We start from the raw sequence: 13,464 nt of genomic DNA, 5'->3' as shown, positions 1-13,464 counted from the left end.
TATTGTATGGCGATGAGAGTTCATCCTTGTTCTCAGTTTCTGCCCTGTCTCCCCCACATACAGACCCCCAGTTGGACATTTAGTACAAATAATTAGGTACACCACATTAGAAGTGACGCAGCTGAATGTACCTGGTATCTTGTAGTCCTGGTGTGAATTGGGGATCTTTATCTTGTCCGTGGTCATTATAAATGGACAGGTTTTACATTTTTTCTGATTGCAGGGAAAGGTTCCTGCAGCTGTTGGAGAGGACAGGGAGCTTCTGACAATGATGCTTCTTAGATTTGGGGGCTGCCTAAAACACAGTAGTGGGGGGGTCTGGAAAAATGGATTGTAAGCGGGCATCTTTTTGCAGTAAAGGTTGTAATTTCCGTGCAGCTCCCCTTAGCGCCTCCAGATTTGGATTGTAGGTGACTACTAGAGGCACCCGGTTATTTTCTTCTTTAGTTTTGTAATGTAGCAGGTGATTCCTTGATATTCTGGTGAGCGGGCATCTTTTTGCAGTAAGATTATGTGAATTTATAGGCAGAACTTTACATTCTATTACCACATAAAGTATAACCAGGGATACACTCTGCCAATGGAGAATATCAGGGAACCATGAGCAGTTCCATTATGCTTGACAGCAATAATAATAATAATAATCATACTGTATGTTCAGAAATAACAACAGACCTTTCAATACAAATCAATGGGATCTGACAGGTGCCATTGGAATCCATATCCCCAATGTGAGCAGAGTCGTACTGGTGAGCAGGCTCGGACTGGCCCACAGGCGAACAGGAAAATCCTCCGGTAGGCCCCTGTGAAGGAGTGCTAATGAGAATCGTGCCATTACATTTGATTCACAATTTGCAGAAAAAGATAAAATCTAATCATTCATTAAGCAAGCTAGCCAAATTATTATTACACAGAAGCAAAAGTAAATTTGTGTACTGGGGGGGTCAGGTTATTTTTGCATGTAGCTGAACAGTGGGTCCCAAGAATCAATGTTACTGTTGGGCTTCTGCCAAGCCGGTCCAGCACTGCTGATGAGGTTGTGTTTTGCCACACTACTGCTCATATAACTCCCATGTTTGTCATCACTTCATAGATGTGTCCATGCTGTGTTATATTGGATGTGGTGCACAGTATAGCAGTGGTACGAGTAGTATCTACCACATACCTCAGCACATTGCCATTGATCCTTATTAATCCCTTATTCCTTATTCAGTGCTATCGCCAAGAGGATATTTGTTAAGAAAATCCATGAAAAAAAATGCTTGAAGTAAAAATATCTGTTCTGGCAAATTAAACATTGAAGAAATATAATATATGTTTTAGGTATATATATGTAATTCTTTAGCTTTATCTCTTGGAATTCATTGTGACGGGTCGGCATAATTTCTCACCCTACCTAATGAATGGCAGGGTAGTTGGTATTCGTTGCATGTAGAGTGGAAGTAATGTCTGTTCCTATGTGCACACAGAATACTAATCCTCCGGACGGATTATACGATCATGACCGATGCTCTAAACTGGTAAAGAATACGAGAAAGCCCAAGGTGATACAGTCCATGAGAGTAATGATCATCCATAGTACCATGTGTGATGGGATAGTACATGATGATGTGGGTGTAATATGTGAGGACTGTTTTGGGTGGAAATGGATTACGTCTAAAAGCTTTGATGGGAAGAGCGCTTCTTTAACTAAAGAGGTGATTTCAAGTTAAAAAATGATCCCCTATCCACGTGATAGATTGTAGGATCTTTAATCCCGAGATGTAAATTTACAATGGCATGGGATTAAAGCCCAGGACCAAGCGCCTAAATTTATAAGGCTTGGTCATTATTGGGTTAAAAATGGGCAACGCTGACTTTGGTGATGATGACATCACAAACCTCCATTTCTAAGCCTTCAAAGAGACAATAAGGATTAGGTATTTTCCTTTAAAGGATTTCCACAATTATAGAAAAAGTTAGAATTTGCCCTCAAGGCTGTGTAACCAAACATGACATATACAGGGGTCATGATTCATTCCTGCACATTTAAATTAACAAAGTAGTAGGATATGTGATCATTCATCATCCAATGTCAGTCAGTCAGCAGCAGTGAATTCAGGAAAATACTGTGACTCTGATGGCGCCAGTGAAATAACTGGTCTTGTGCACTCTATTTATTGTGTCTATGGCATTTACACATACCCAGTTCTATATTGTCCATGTACAGATCAGGGCCATAGCGGTGCTAGGGAGTCTGACTACCACGTCAAATGCCCTACAAACTGAATGCCCCAATGGATCACTGCATTTAGGGGAGAATATTACTGTACATACACACCCAGTCGGAGATGAGGAATGTATACTCCCATTTTATCACTGAGATGGGAATAACCCCTTAAAGAAAATCCCTGTCCATGGGATCTACTATGCTGGAGAATGTGTCATGCAGCGCTCACCCCCGGCTTCTGCAGCTCGCCGGGTGTGCGTGCGCGGCGCATTCAGCTCTGCGCGTGCGCACATCTGATTCCTCTGTTGGCACTCCTTCCTGTCCTCTCCGTCATCCTGGAGGACTGTAACCCGGAAGTAGCTCTCACGCTGGTATATAAGCTGCTTCCTGCTGCTCCTCTGTTCCTGATGATCATTTGTGTTTACAAGTGCTTCTGGTCACCTGTGGTCTCTGTGCGTTCCTAGCTTTCTGACCTTGGGACTCCTCCTTCCTCTGCAGTACCAGCCTGATTTTCCTGTGTTCCTGCTTTGTTCCTTCAGTTCCTGTTTCTCTGCGGTACCTGCCCGGCTCCTTTACCATTCCCTTGCTCCCGTCAGCCTGTGTGTCTCCATATTGTCTCGTCAGCCTCCGTGTCTCTGTAGTATTCCCATCTTCTCCCTCGTCTCAGTAGTTCCTTGCCATTCCCTCTGTTTCCTCCGCTGTTTCCTTCGGTCCCTGTGTTCCTGCAGTTTACCCTTCTTATCTCAGTCGACCCTCCAGCTTCCGTGGCGATAGTCCCTCACGGGCCTGCCCCTAACGCTCCCTGTATAGGGGGCGGTCCACCTGGTCAGCTCGTCCGAGAGGGGTTCGTCGTCACGGTCCAGTGGGTCCACTCTCCGTTGTCCCTGTTAGAATCCACTCTCTCCAATGGGACTGCACTCGGATGACATCTGAGTGCAGCCTGATTCTTACAGCATCACAGAATGGTTGCAAAACTGTGAAACAAATTTGCTTGGCAATTGGCTATCGTGTTGGGGGCGATGATTTGCGTGCATGTGGCCAGCCACACCTCTGGACATACCCTTAGGTAATTTTAGTAGACATTTTTTCTTGTAGATTCCATGCCTAAATCTGCTTGATATGTATGAGAACCAGAGCCAGCATGGGTTTGTAGCAAACAAGTCATGCCAGACTAATCTAATTTCCTTCTATGTTGGAATCACTGACTGGGTGGATCAGGGAAATGCGGTAGATATAGTATGTCTGAACTTTAGTAAAGCATTTGTCTGAGATGGCTTAGCAAATCCTGCAATGAGCAAGAGGTTGGACACGATGACCTTTCAGGTCCCTTCCAACTCTAACATTCTATGATTATATGAAAATGGGGTTTCCATAGGTTTGTTGACATGCATTAGAAATTTTCTGCCCTCATGTTTGGTGCCACAATTGAAAAAAAAACAGCAGAATTGTTCAGCTTGCTAATTACTTTTTACGAACTATGCAAGAATTGCAGGGGTCCTCCTCCCCTTCTCAATTGCTATACTGCCCCGTGTAAAATAACAGCAGCCTATACTTACCTGCGATGCCGATGCCATTCCATCAACATCACCACCTGCTCTCCCGGGTCTCACGTGATGTTGTTGTCAATCAGTGGCCGCTTCACTCTCAGGTCCTTTGGACGCAACTGACATTCGGAGGAAGTCGGAGCAGCAGAAGCAGGTTTTACTTTTTCGAGGAGTCAGTTTTGGGAAGTGTCTACAGATTATTAGGCCGAGTCTCAAAAGACCAGGTGCCGACACCGATGGAATGGCGCAAGCGCCAGAGGTTAGTATAGTGTCACTGTTCCACCCCTCAGGGTGTCTGGGATGCAATTACTGACAGCTCAGCCATCCAATCTGGTATAGGGGTGTGCTGAAGCTGTCAGTACTGTGATTGACAGCTTGGCCATCCAATCTGGTACAGGGGCGTGCTAAGCTGTCAGTGTGACAGCTAGTCTAGCCAATCTGAGACTGTGAGGCGTCGGCTGTCTCCAAGTGTTCATTATTCCACTTAATGGCCATGCTTCTTAACTGAGCTGAGTTTCCCAGAACCCTGCCAGAAGTAGTCATCTTGTGAGGTTTGTGCTATTCTCTCTATGCCTTGAGTTCTATATGTTTTATCTGTTGCCTGACCTTGCACTTTGTTCTGACTACCCACCCTTTTTAACCCCTTCAGCTCTGATCCGTTATCCTCCCGCTACTCTGACCTCGGAACGTTACCTGACTATGTTTCTGTCTCTTCCTTCTGTTTATGACGTACCCTTCTGGCTTATCAACTTGGACTCCTTGACCACTCTGACTCACGGCTTGGCCGTGAGAAGTGACTAGCGCCACACATAGGTGGGTGTTATTTTACACTTGGGAAATGGTTGTTAGAGTGAGGCTGAACCTTGTGCAGATCCACGGCCATCTGTGAGAAATAACCATCAGCGAACATCAGCTAATTTTACCCTGATAGTGGCTCCGATCCTGGCCAAAGATGAGATATTGCATTTGACGAGATCACCCCTTTAATGAGCAGGGTGATATCGTTTTACACTACGATATTTGATAAGAAGTTGGAGCCCGAGTATTAGCTAATGAAATGGAGGTCCATAATGGTGGAGTTAGATGAGCCAATTTTGGCTGGTTAATAGTGATGAGCGAGTGTACTTGTTGCTTGGTTTTTCCCCAGCACGCTCGGGTGACCTCCGAGTATTTATGACTGCTCGGAGATTTAGTTTTTATCGAGGCAGCTGAATGATTTACAGCTACCAACCTGCTTGATTACATGTGGGGATTCCCTAGCAACCAGGCAACCCCCACATGTACTCAGCCTGGCTAGTAGTCGTAAATCATCCAGCTGCCGCGATGAAAACTAAATCTCCGAGCAGTCATAAATACTCGGAGGTCACCCGAGCGTGCTGGGGAAAACCCGAACAACGAGTATACTCGCTCATCACTAAAGGTTAATGATTGCAGGTCAATCACAGCTCGTTACTGGCCGGTTAATAAAGGCTGATGGCTACCAATGAGAACAGAGTAGTCAATATGTTTACATGATTGTTCTCTCCACATACAGCATCATTTTATTGGCAGCACATTTACATGGGGTCGTGTGCTGCCGGCATAAATGATCCAATCACCCAAAGATGATGCAATATGGAGTCTTCATTGTGCTTTCAAGACATTGACTATTTAGTCACTGGTGCACTGCATGGAAGGTTTGGAAATCACAGTGAAATAAATTATACAGGATTAGCAAAAAAACAGTGCTGTTTTTTCCCTAAAAGACTGCCACATCTATCCACAGGTTGTGTGTGGTACTGCAGCACAGTCACACTTACTTCATTGCAGCTCAGCTACAATACAAGATAAAACCCTCAGGCAAGTGAGACACTGGTTTGGAAAAAACAAGCTATGTGTTCCAGAGGTTCATACACCAAGGCCGGCACAGCAGACTGACATTCACATGTGTATTCAGCATCCTGAATATTCCTTGAGACAAATTTCAGGTAAGGATGGACTCCATCATGTTTTGCTGGGAGAAATGTTTCTAGCACCTGCTGTTCTTTCTCGTCTATTAATATAGACATGCATGCCTGGCAGAGCTCAGCCTGCATGTTTACAGGGAAGAGAGTAACTTTCTTCTGAATGAGAAGACCATTTTCTTATATGTGTGGCCAGCTTTATGGGAAAGAAACCACAAGCCACAAAGCAATAATCATTTTCATAAAATTATACATAATGGAATATCTCCATCTACTATGATAGGGTTAAATCAAACTCTAGACTATCTAAAGTCGCAAAGCAGTATGCAATTTTTTATGTTTTGTTTTTTTTGCATCGTAAACAAAGGAAAACTATATAGACATCATTTTTCTCCTATTTACTCATAGCATCAAATTTTACACTAAGATACCAAGACCTAGGGATATACACCGAACCTTATATGCTGGGAAATGTTCCCACTAGCATAGCCTTTCGTGGATATTGGCTTAAAGGGTTGTCCAGGACTACTATATTTTTTTTTGCTAGAGGCCTAAAAACTAAGTCAGGTAGTTGCTAACAGAGACAACTACAGTACCTGCCTGATTTACCCAGCCCTGGCTCAGGGCAGTCATGGACCGCTCCTGCCAGCTATTCAGCTGCCTCATGTCAGCAGAGCAGCTCTTTCTCTTCCAGGCTGCTTTGTCAATGGGGCGTGACTACTGACGTCATGCTGATTGACAGCCAGGTTCCTGCTGTCAATCAGCATGACATCAGCAGTTGTGCCATCATCTGTCGATGTGCCATCAGCAGAAGCTGATGAATCGCCGACAGGAGTGGTCTGTGACCGCCCTGTGCTGGCAGAGATCGGCACCGGGCACAACAGGCAGGTAGTTACTAACTACCTGCCTGCTAATTCTTAGATCCAAAGTGAAAAATAATATAATCCCTTTAGAAGAGGTGGCCAAATTTTTCTCAGCTGTACTGGAAACCATAGTTACATCTGATCCTACCCATCTATATGGGGCTTACAGTAGTTTCACCCTAAATGGTAAAACTTTATCTCTCTCTTAGAAATTCCATTGCGTCCCATAATGTACCCGCCTTTTAGAACTTGACAAAGACCAGCATGTCTGTATGAGCTGGAAAACAAGAGTAGGAGGGAGGGCGCAGACAGAATATAAAGTGATCTGCTGACTGCTCAGTGTCCGTCTGGCTGTGAGGACTGGAGCAGTGGGTAGCACATCCAAAGGCCAGTGCTTACTGAGCAGTCCTGACCGACACAACAGAAGGCAATGTCTTGGCATCGTGCATCTAGACCTGTGACTAAACACTTGTGGTTGAGGAGCTTACAGGCTCTGGCACTGACAGTGTTAGTGCTCAACATAGCGGATGCACATGCACCAGGTCCACAGAAAAACCCAAGCAAAAAATATAATGGAGCAGGGACAACGACCAACCTGAGGAACATCGTCATAGGACGCTGCTATCACTACATGTCTCTGCATCCGGGCATTGGGTGAGTAGAGATAACGTTGATAGTGAGCACAGTATTGTGTTACCGCTTGTCCTTATACCAGCAGTGTAAAGCGAAAGACTAAACAGAAGGATTCTTGTCTTGACTTGTCAGAAGATGCAAAAAGTAGCCTGTCCCAAGAAAAACAGACTCAGTGTATATTCACACTATAGTTTTTCTATCTGGATTTTTCTCGCTGAAATATCCACGTCCAAAAACCACATAAAATAAACACTTTCTTTGGCTTCTTTTTATATACCATTTTTTATGTATTGGGTTTTTTCAGTTATTTATTCAGTAGTCAAACTTGGAGCATTTTTTTTTTTTTTAAATAGAAATTAACACATTGCATTTTTTTATATGTGGGCAAAAAAAAATCCGGAACCATGTGCACTATCGGGGTCTTTTCCCATTAAAAAGAATAGGAAGCTATTTGAAGTGGTTTTATTTTATGTGGATTTTGGAGAAGAACACACTCCAATATCCACATAAAAATTCTGTGTGAACATACCCTCAGGGTACGTGGATTGAAAAAGCCACATTTTAAATCAATTTCTAAAATATACAAGGTTTTTGTGCGGATTTACATGAACACATGATTTTATGCTGCTTTCAAGGGCTTTCTCATATGTTTTCCAACTTGCTTTTTAGGTATTTTTAATTATTACATGAAGCTTTGTAATGGGGTGTTTTTTTCTGGAGCATTTCCATGGCAAAAGCTTTTCCAAAACGCACATAAAAAATGCAATGAAAACTTACGTTTTGCTGCGATTAACATTTTAAAAATGCTCCAAATAATTAACATTTAACTTTTTCTAAGGCTACTTTCACACTAGCGTCGTGCACTGCACGTCGCTATGCGTCATTTTGTAGAAAAAACGCATCCTGCAAAAGTGCTTGCAGGATGCGTTTTTTCTCCGTAGACTTGTATTAGCGACGCAGTGCGACGCATTGACACACGTCGCAACCGTCGTGCAACGGTTGCGTCGGACCGTCGCCACCAAAAAACGTTACATGTAACGTTTTTTGGTGCGTCGTGTGCAGCATTTCCGACCGCGCATGCGTGGCCGGAACTCCGCCCCCACCTCCCCGCACCTCACAATGGGGCAGCGGATGTGTTGAAAAACAGCATCCGCTGCCCCCGTTGTGCGGCGCTTTCACTGCTTGCATCGGTACGTCGAAACGACGCAATTCGTCGTGCGTCGTACGACGCTAGTGTGAAAGTAGCCTAAGGGTTTGTTTATACGGATCCTCTGCAAAATCTATGTCAATAACAGCTTCAGATACTCTTTGATGTGGATTTTGAAGCTGATCTGCTTCAAAATTCACATAAACAATGTGTGAACATACCAAAGGACACATTATTCATGCCACTGAGGAGGCATTTTGGATTCAGGAAAACCTTATTATTTAAAGGGAGTCTCTCAGCTAGTTTTTGTGATCTCATCTGAGGGCAGCATGATGTAGGAAAAGAGACCCTGAATCCAATGATGTATCACTTAGTTAGCTGAGTACAGCAGTTGTGGCACAATCAGAGTTCTTAGATTTAGCAATGCAGGAGAGCTGAGAAATCAAACCCCTCCCACACCACAGATGACCCCACCCACACCAGGCTCTGTGTGAACTGCTTATCACAGGAGGGGGTGGAGTCGGACTAGCAGTCACATCCCCATCATCTGGCAGTGATAATTTCCTAGTGATAAAACCTTTACTGTATTTATTTTTGCAGATGACAACAAGTCTATGAAAGATGCTCATAAGTTACAAGCTTGAAAAAACTGTGTTTGGGCATGCACTTGGCAGGTGAAGCTCAATGTGGTTAAATATATAAAGTTATCACCGGGGAACTAATATGAAGCATCATAAAGTGGCTTGTGAACGTATTCACTTCCTTGGCATTTTTGGTGTTTTGCTAGCTCAGAACTTGGAATTTCACTGTTTTTTGAGGGTTTGCATCAGTTCATCAAAATAACATGCCTACAACTGTGAACATTTGGTTTTCTTTTTTTTTGGTGAAGCAATAACAAATAGGACAAAATAACTGAAAACTTCAGTGTGCATAACTATTCACCCCTAAAGTCAGTACTTTGTAGAGCCTCCTTTTGCAGCAATTGCAGATGCAAGTTGCTTAGGATAAGTCTCTATGAGCTTTCCACATCTGGCCACTGGGATTTTTGCCCATTCCTCAAGGCAAAACATCTCCAGCTCCTCCAAGTTAGATGGTTTCCTCTGGTGAACAGCAATCTACAAGTCTGACTACAGATTCTCAATTGGATTACGGTCTGGGCTTTGACTAGGACACTCCAAAACATTTAAATGTTTCCCCTTAAACCACTTGAGCGCTGCTTTGTCAGTATGCTTTGGGTCAGTGTCTTGTTGGAAGGTGAATCTCCGTCCCAGTCTCAAATCACTGACAGACTGAAACAGGTTTTGCTCAAGAATATCCCTGTGTTTTGCACCATCCATCTTCCCCTGAACTCAGAACATTTAGTTTGTCCCTGCTGCCGAAAAACATCCCCACAGCATGATGCGCGCCCCCACAATGTTTCGCTGTAGGGATGATGTTCTTGGGATGATGAACTGTGTTAGTTTCGCGCCAGACATAGCGTTTACCTTGGTGGCCAAAAAGTTCAATTTTGGTCTCATCTGACCACAGCACCTTCTTCCATACATTTGGGGAATTGCCCACATGTCTTTTGGCAAACTCAAAACGAGCCTTACAATTTTTGTTTGTAAGTAAAGTTTTTTTCTACCCTCTCTTCCATAAGGGCCTTCTCTATGGAGTGTACTACTTATTGTAGCCGTATGGACAGATCCTCCAGTCTCTACTTGAGAACTCTGCAGCTCCTTCAGGGTTACCTTTGGTCTCGGTGCTGCCTCTCTGATTAATGCCCTCCTTGCCTGGGCTGAGAGTTTTAGATTTGACGCCACCTATTGTCCGGTTTGTTGTGTTGCCATGTTCTTTCCATTTGATGATAATGGATTTGATGGTGCTTCGGGGATCATTAGAGATTGGGATATTGTTTTATAACCCAACCCTGACTTGTACTTTCCAACAACATTGTCCCTGTCTTGTTTTGGAGATCTCCTTGGTCTCCATGGTGTTTGGTTAGTGGTGCCTCTTGCTTATTGGTGTTACAACCTCTGTGGCGTGTCAGAAAAGTTGTGCATATACTGACAGACATGTGACACTTACACACAGGTGGACGTCCTTTCACTAAGCATGTGACTTATGAAGGGAATTGCTTGCACGAGAAATGTTTAGGGGCTTCATCGCAAAAGGGGTGAGTACATATGCACATGACAATTTTTTGTTATTTGAGCCCATAAATGTAATTTATGCCTATATTTTTCACACTTGACTTCAGTAATTTAGACTAGTGCTGATGCATCACACAAATCAGATAAAAAAAATATTTAAACACAGGTTGTAATGTAACAAATTAGATAAAAGGCCAAGTGTGGAGAAACGGGGTCAGTGGGTGCTCTCGTCCACTGGCCCAGCTGCCTTTAGCAAGACTGCATGGACCAGGGCTCATACCACTGAACGCCCGCTCTATCTCCTAGTGGGCAATACACTACACAGACAACACAGGGTTAAGGGTAAAACAGCGTGGCAATACTTTATTGAACCACAAGACCCAATAGCAAACGGAACAATCCCAGCAATTACCCCCAAGATGGTGCACATTACAGGATCTCACCCTTCCGCTGACTCCCCGGGATAATGGTAGATGTTATGTCCGAGCTCCCAGGGTCGCTACTCCACCTGTGATACGCACGCAGAGAAGAGGTAACAACAAGCGTAGGGAGAAACCGTGAGCAGTCCTGTGTAGGGTTGAGCGACTTTTACTTTTTTAGGATCGAGTCGGGTTTCGCGAAACCCGACTTTGTAAAAAGTCGAGTCGAGTGAAATCGGCCGATTATAGCTCAAAGTCGGGATCGACCGAAACACGAAACCCTATGTAAGTCAATGGGGAATCAAAGTCGGCAGTGAGTGGAGGACAGGAAAACACCTACAGTGCCCATTTTAATGTCAAAAACATCAATTCTTGTCAGTTAAGCTTGTGAATCTTAATTTACCTTATAATAATAGTTAGGCATTGAAAATTGGGGGTCATTTGGCTAAAGTTGTGGGGAGGGGGGTAGGGCTGGCTCAAGTTTTTTGTGGGCCCAGGAAACGCGGACTACGTCACGGCGGTGGAGCCGGGAGAGGTAAGTATTAAAACTTTGCAAGTGGTGTGATCTCGAGCAAGCAGGTGGGGCCCACTCGTTCGCATTGGCACTGGCACAGGGCCCCTCAAAGTACGGCGGTGTGTTTGACGGCGGGGGGCGCCTCCCACCGGCAGAGACACTTTTGCGTACTATGAGGGGCCCTGTGCCAGTGACGTCGCCAACGAGTATGCCCCCCCACCTCATGAAGGAACCTGAACTTTCATCTGCACCTTCCTCTTTGTCCCCGTGTAAGGTGGTATAGTATGCAGGAAGGGGAACCAGACTTTCAGCAGGGTCAGATTCTGGCTGTGTAGAGTGCAAGGGGAATGGTAGTGGTCTGGGTCAATGTACCAGCAGACTCATCTAGCACTGGCTGGGCAATCGGCAGGATGAGGAGGAAACACAGATATAGTCCCAAAGAATAAAGTAGGCTAAATGCAGTTCAAAATTGGTAACAGGAGTAAACAGGCGGCACTGCTTTGTTCAGTGGAGAACACCAAGCAGCGGCAGACACCGTTAGTAGGCCCAACCAACCAAGTAGGCCAAATGCAGGTTAATATCTGATATAGGCCGAAAGCCTGAAGATTGAAGCTCAGCTATATTCAGTGGAGAACACCAAGGAGCGGCAGACACCGTTACTAGGGCCCAACCAAACTAGTAGGCCAAATGCAGTTTAAAAATTCCTATAGGCCGAAAGCCTGAAGATTGAAGCTCAGCTTTGTTCAGTGGAGGGGAAAAGCAAGGAGTGGCAGACACCGTTACTAGGGCCCAACCAAACTAGTAGGCCAAATGCAGGTTAATATCTGATATAGGCCAAAAGCCTGAAGATTGAAGCTCAGCTCTATTCAGTGGAGGAGAACACCAAGGAGCAGCAGACACCGTTACTAGGGCCCAACCAAACTAGTAGGCCAAATGCAGGTTAATATCTGATATAGGCCGAAAGCCTGAAGATTGAAGCTCAGCTAAATTCAGTGGAGGAGAACACCAAGGAGCAGCAGACACCGTTAGTAGGCCCAACCAACCAAGTAGGCCAAATGCAGGTTAATATCTGATATAGGCCGAAAGCCTGAAGATTGAAGCTCAGCTCTATTCAGTGAAGAACACCAAGGAGCAGCAGACACCTTTACTAGGGCCCAACCAATCAAGTAGGCCAAATGCAGGTTAATATCTGATATAGGCCGAAAGCCTGAAGATTGAAGCTCAGCTATATTCAGTGGAGAACACCAAGGAGTGGCAGACACCGTTAGTAGGGCCCAACCAAACTAGTAGGCCAAATGCAGTTTAATATCTGATATAGGCCGAAAGCCTGAAGATTGAAGCTCAGCTTTGTACAGTGGAGGAGAACACCAAGGAGTGGCAGACACCGTTAGTAGGGCCCAACCAAACTAGTAGGCCAAATGCAGTTTAATATCTGATATAGGCCGAAAGTCTGAAGATTGATGCTCAGCTTTGTACAGTGGAGAACACCAAGGAGCGGCAGACACCGTTACTAGGGCCCAACCAAACTAGTAGGCCAAATGCAGTTTTATATTAAAAATGTAGGTCGAAAGCCTGAAGATTGAAGCTCAGGAAAAAAAACCTGGAGAACACCAAGGAGCGGCAGACACCGTTAGTAGGCCCAACCAAACTAGTATCCCAAATGCAGTTTCATATTAAAAATGTAGGTCGAAAGCCTGAAGATTGAAGCTCAGGAAAAAAAACCTGGAGAACACCAAGGAGCGGCAGACACCGTTAGTAGGCCCAACCAAACTAGTAGCCCCAATGCAGTTTTCAAATTCCTATAGGCTGAAAACCTGACAATTGAAGCTCAGCTTTTTTCAGAGGAGGACAGCTGTATTGAGTGGCGCAGACAGACACAGGTAGTAGGCCTTAAACAAAAAAGTTGGCTCACTGCAGTTTAAAAAAGGTTACAGGGGTACACAGGCAGCATTGGTGTGGTCAGCGGAGGACGATTGCAAGGAGGGACCGCAGACAGACTTACTAGGCCTAAAATTTAAAAAAATAGGCTCTATGCAGGTTTAAATAGGTTACAGGGGTAC

General features: G+C 44.6%; 1 protein-coding gene across 1 annotated transcript in view; it reads left to right on the top strand.

The window, feature by feature from the left end:
- Positions 1-6,874: 6,874 nt before the first annotated feature.
- LOC143793236 (ADP-ribosyl cyclase/cyclic ADP-ribose hydrolase 1-like) overlaps positions 6,875-13,464 on the top strand; it is a 40,120-nt gene continuing 33,530 nt past the window's right edge. Inside the window, exon 1 of the mRNA XM_077280025.1 lies at positions 6,875-7,213. Coding sequence (XP_077136140.1) covers positions 6,990-7,213 — 224 coding nt within the window. The 5' untranslated portion in view covers positions 6,875-6,989. The remainder of the gene's footprint in view (positions 7,214-13,464) is intronic.

Source organism: Ranitomeya variabilis, chromosome 1, assembly GCF_051348905.1.
Source record: "Ranitomeya variabilis isolate aRanVar5 chromosome 1, aRanVar5.hap1, whole genome shotgun sequence".
Classification (NCBI taxonomy): domain Eukaryota; kingdom Metazoa; phylum Chordata; class Amphibia; order Anura; family Dendrobatidae; genus Ranitomeya; species Ranitomeya variabilis.
This window is presented reverse-complemented; position numbering and strand designations above follow the sequence as displayed.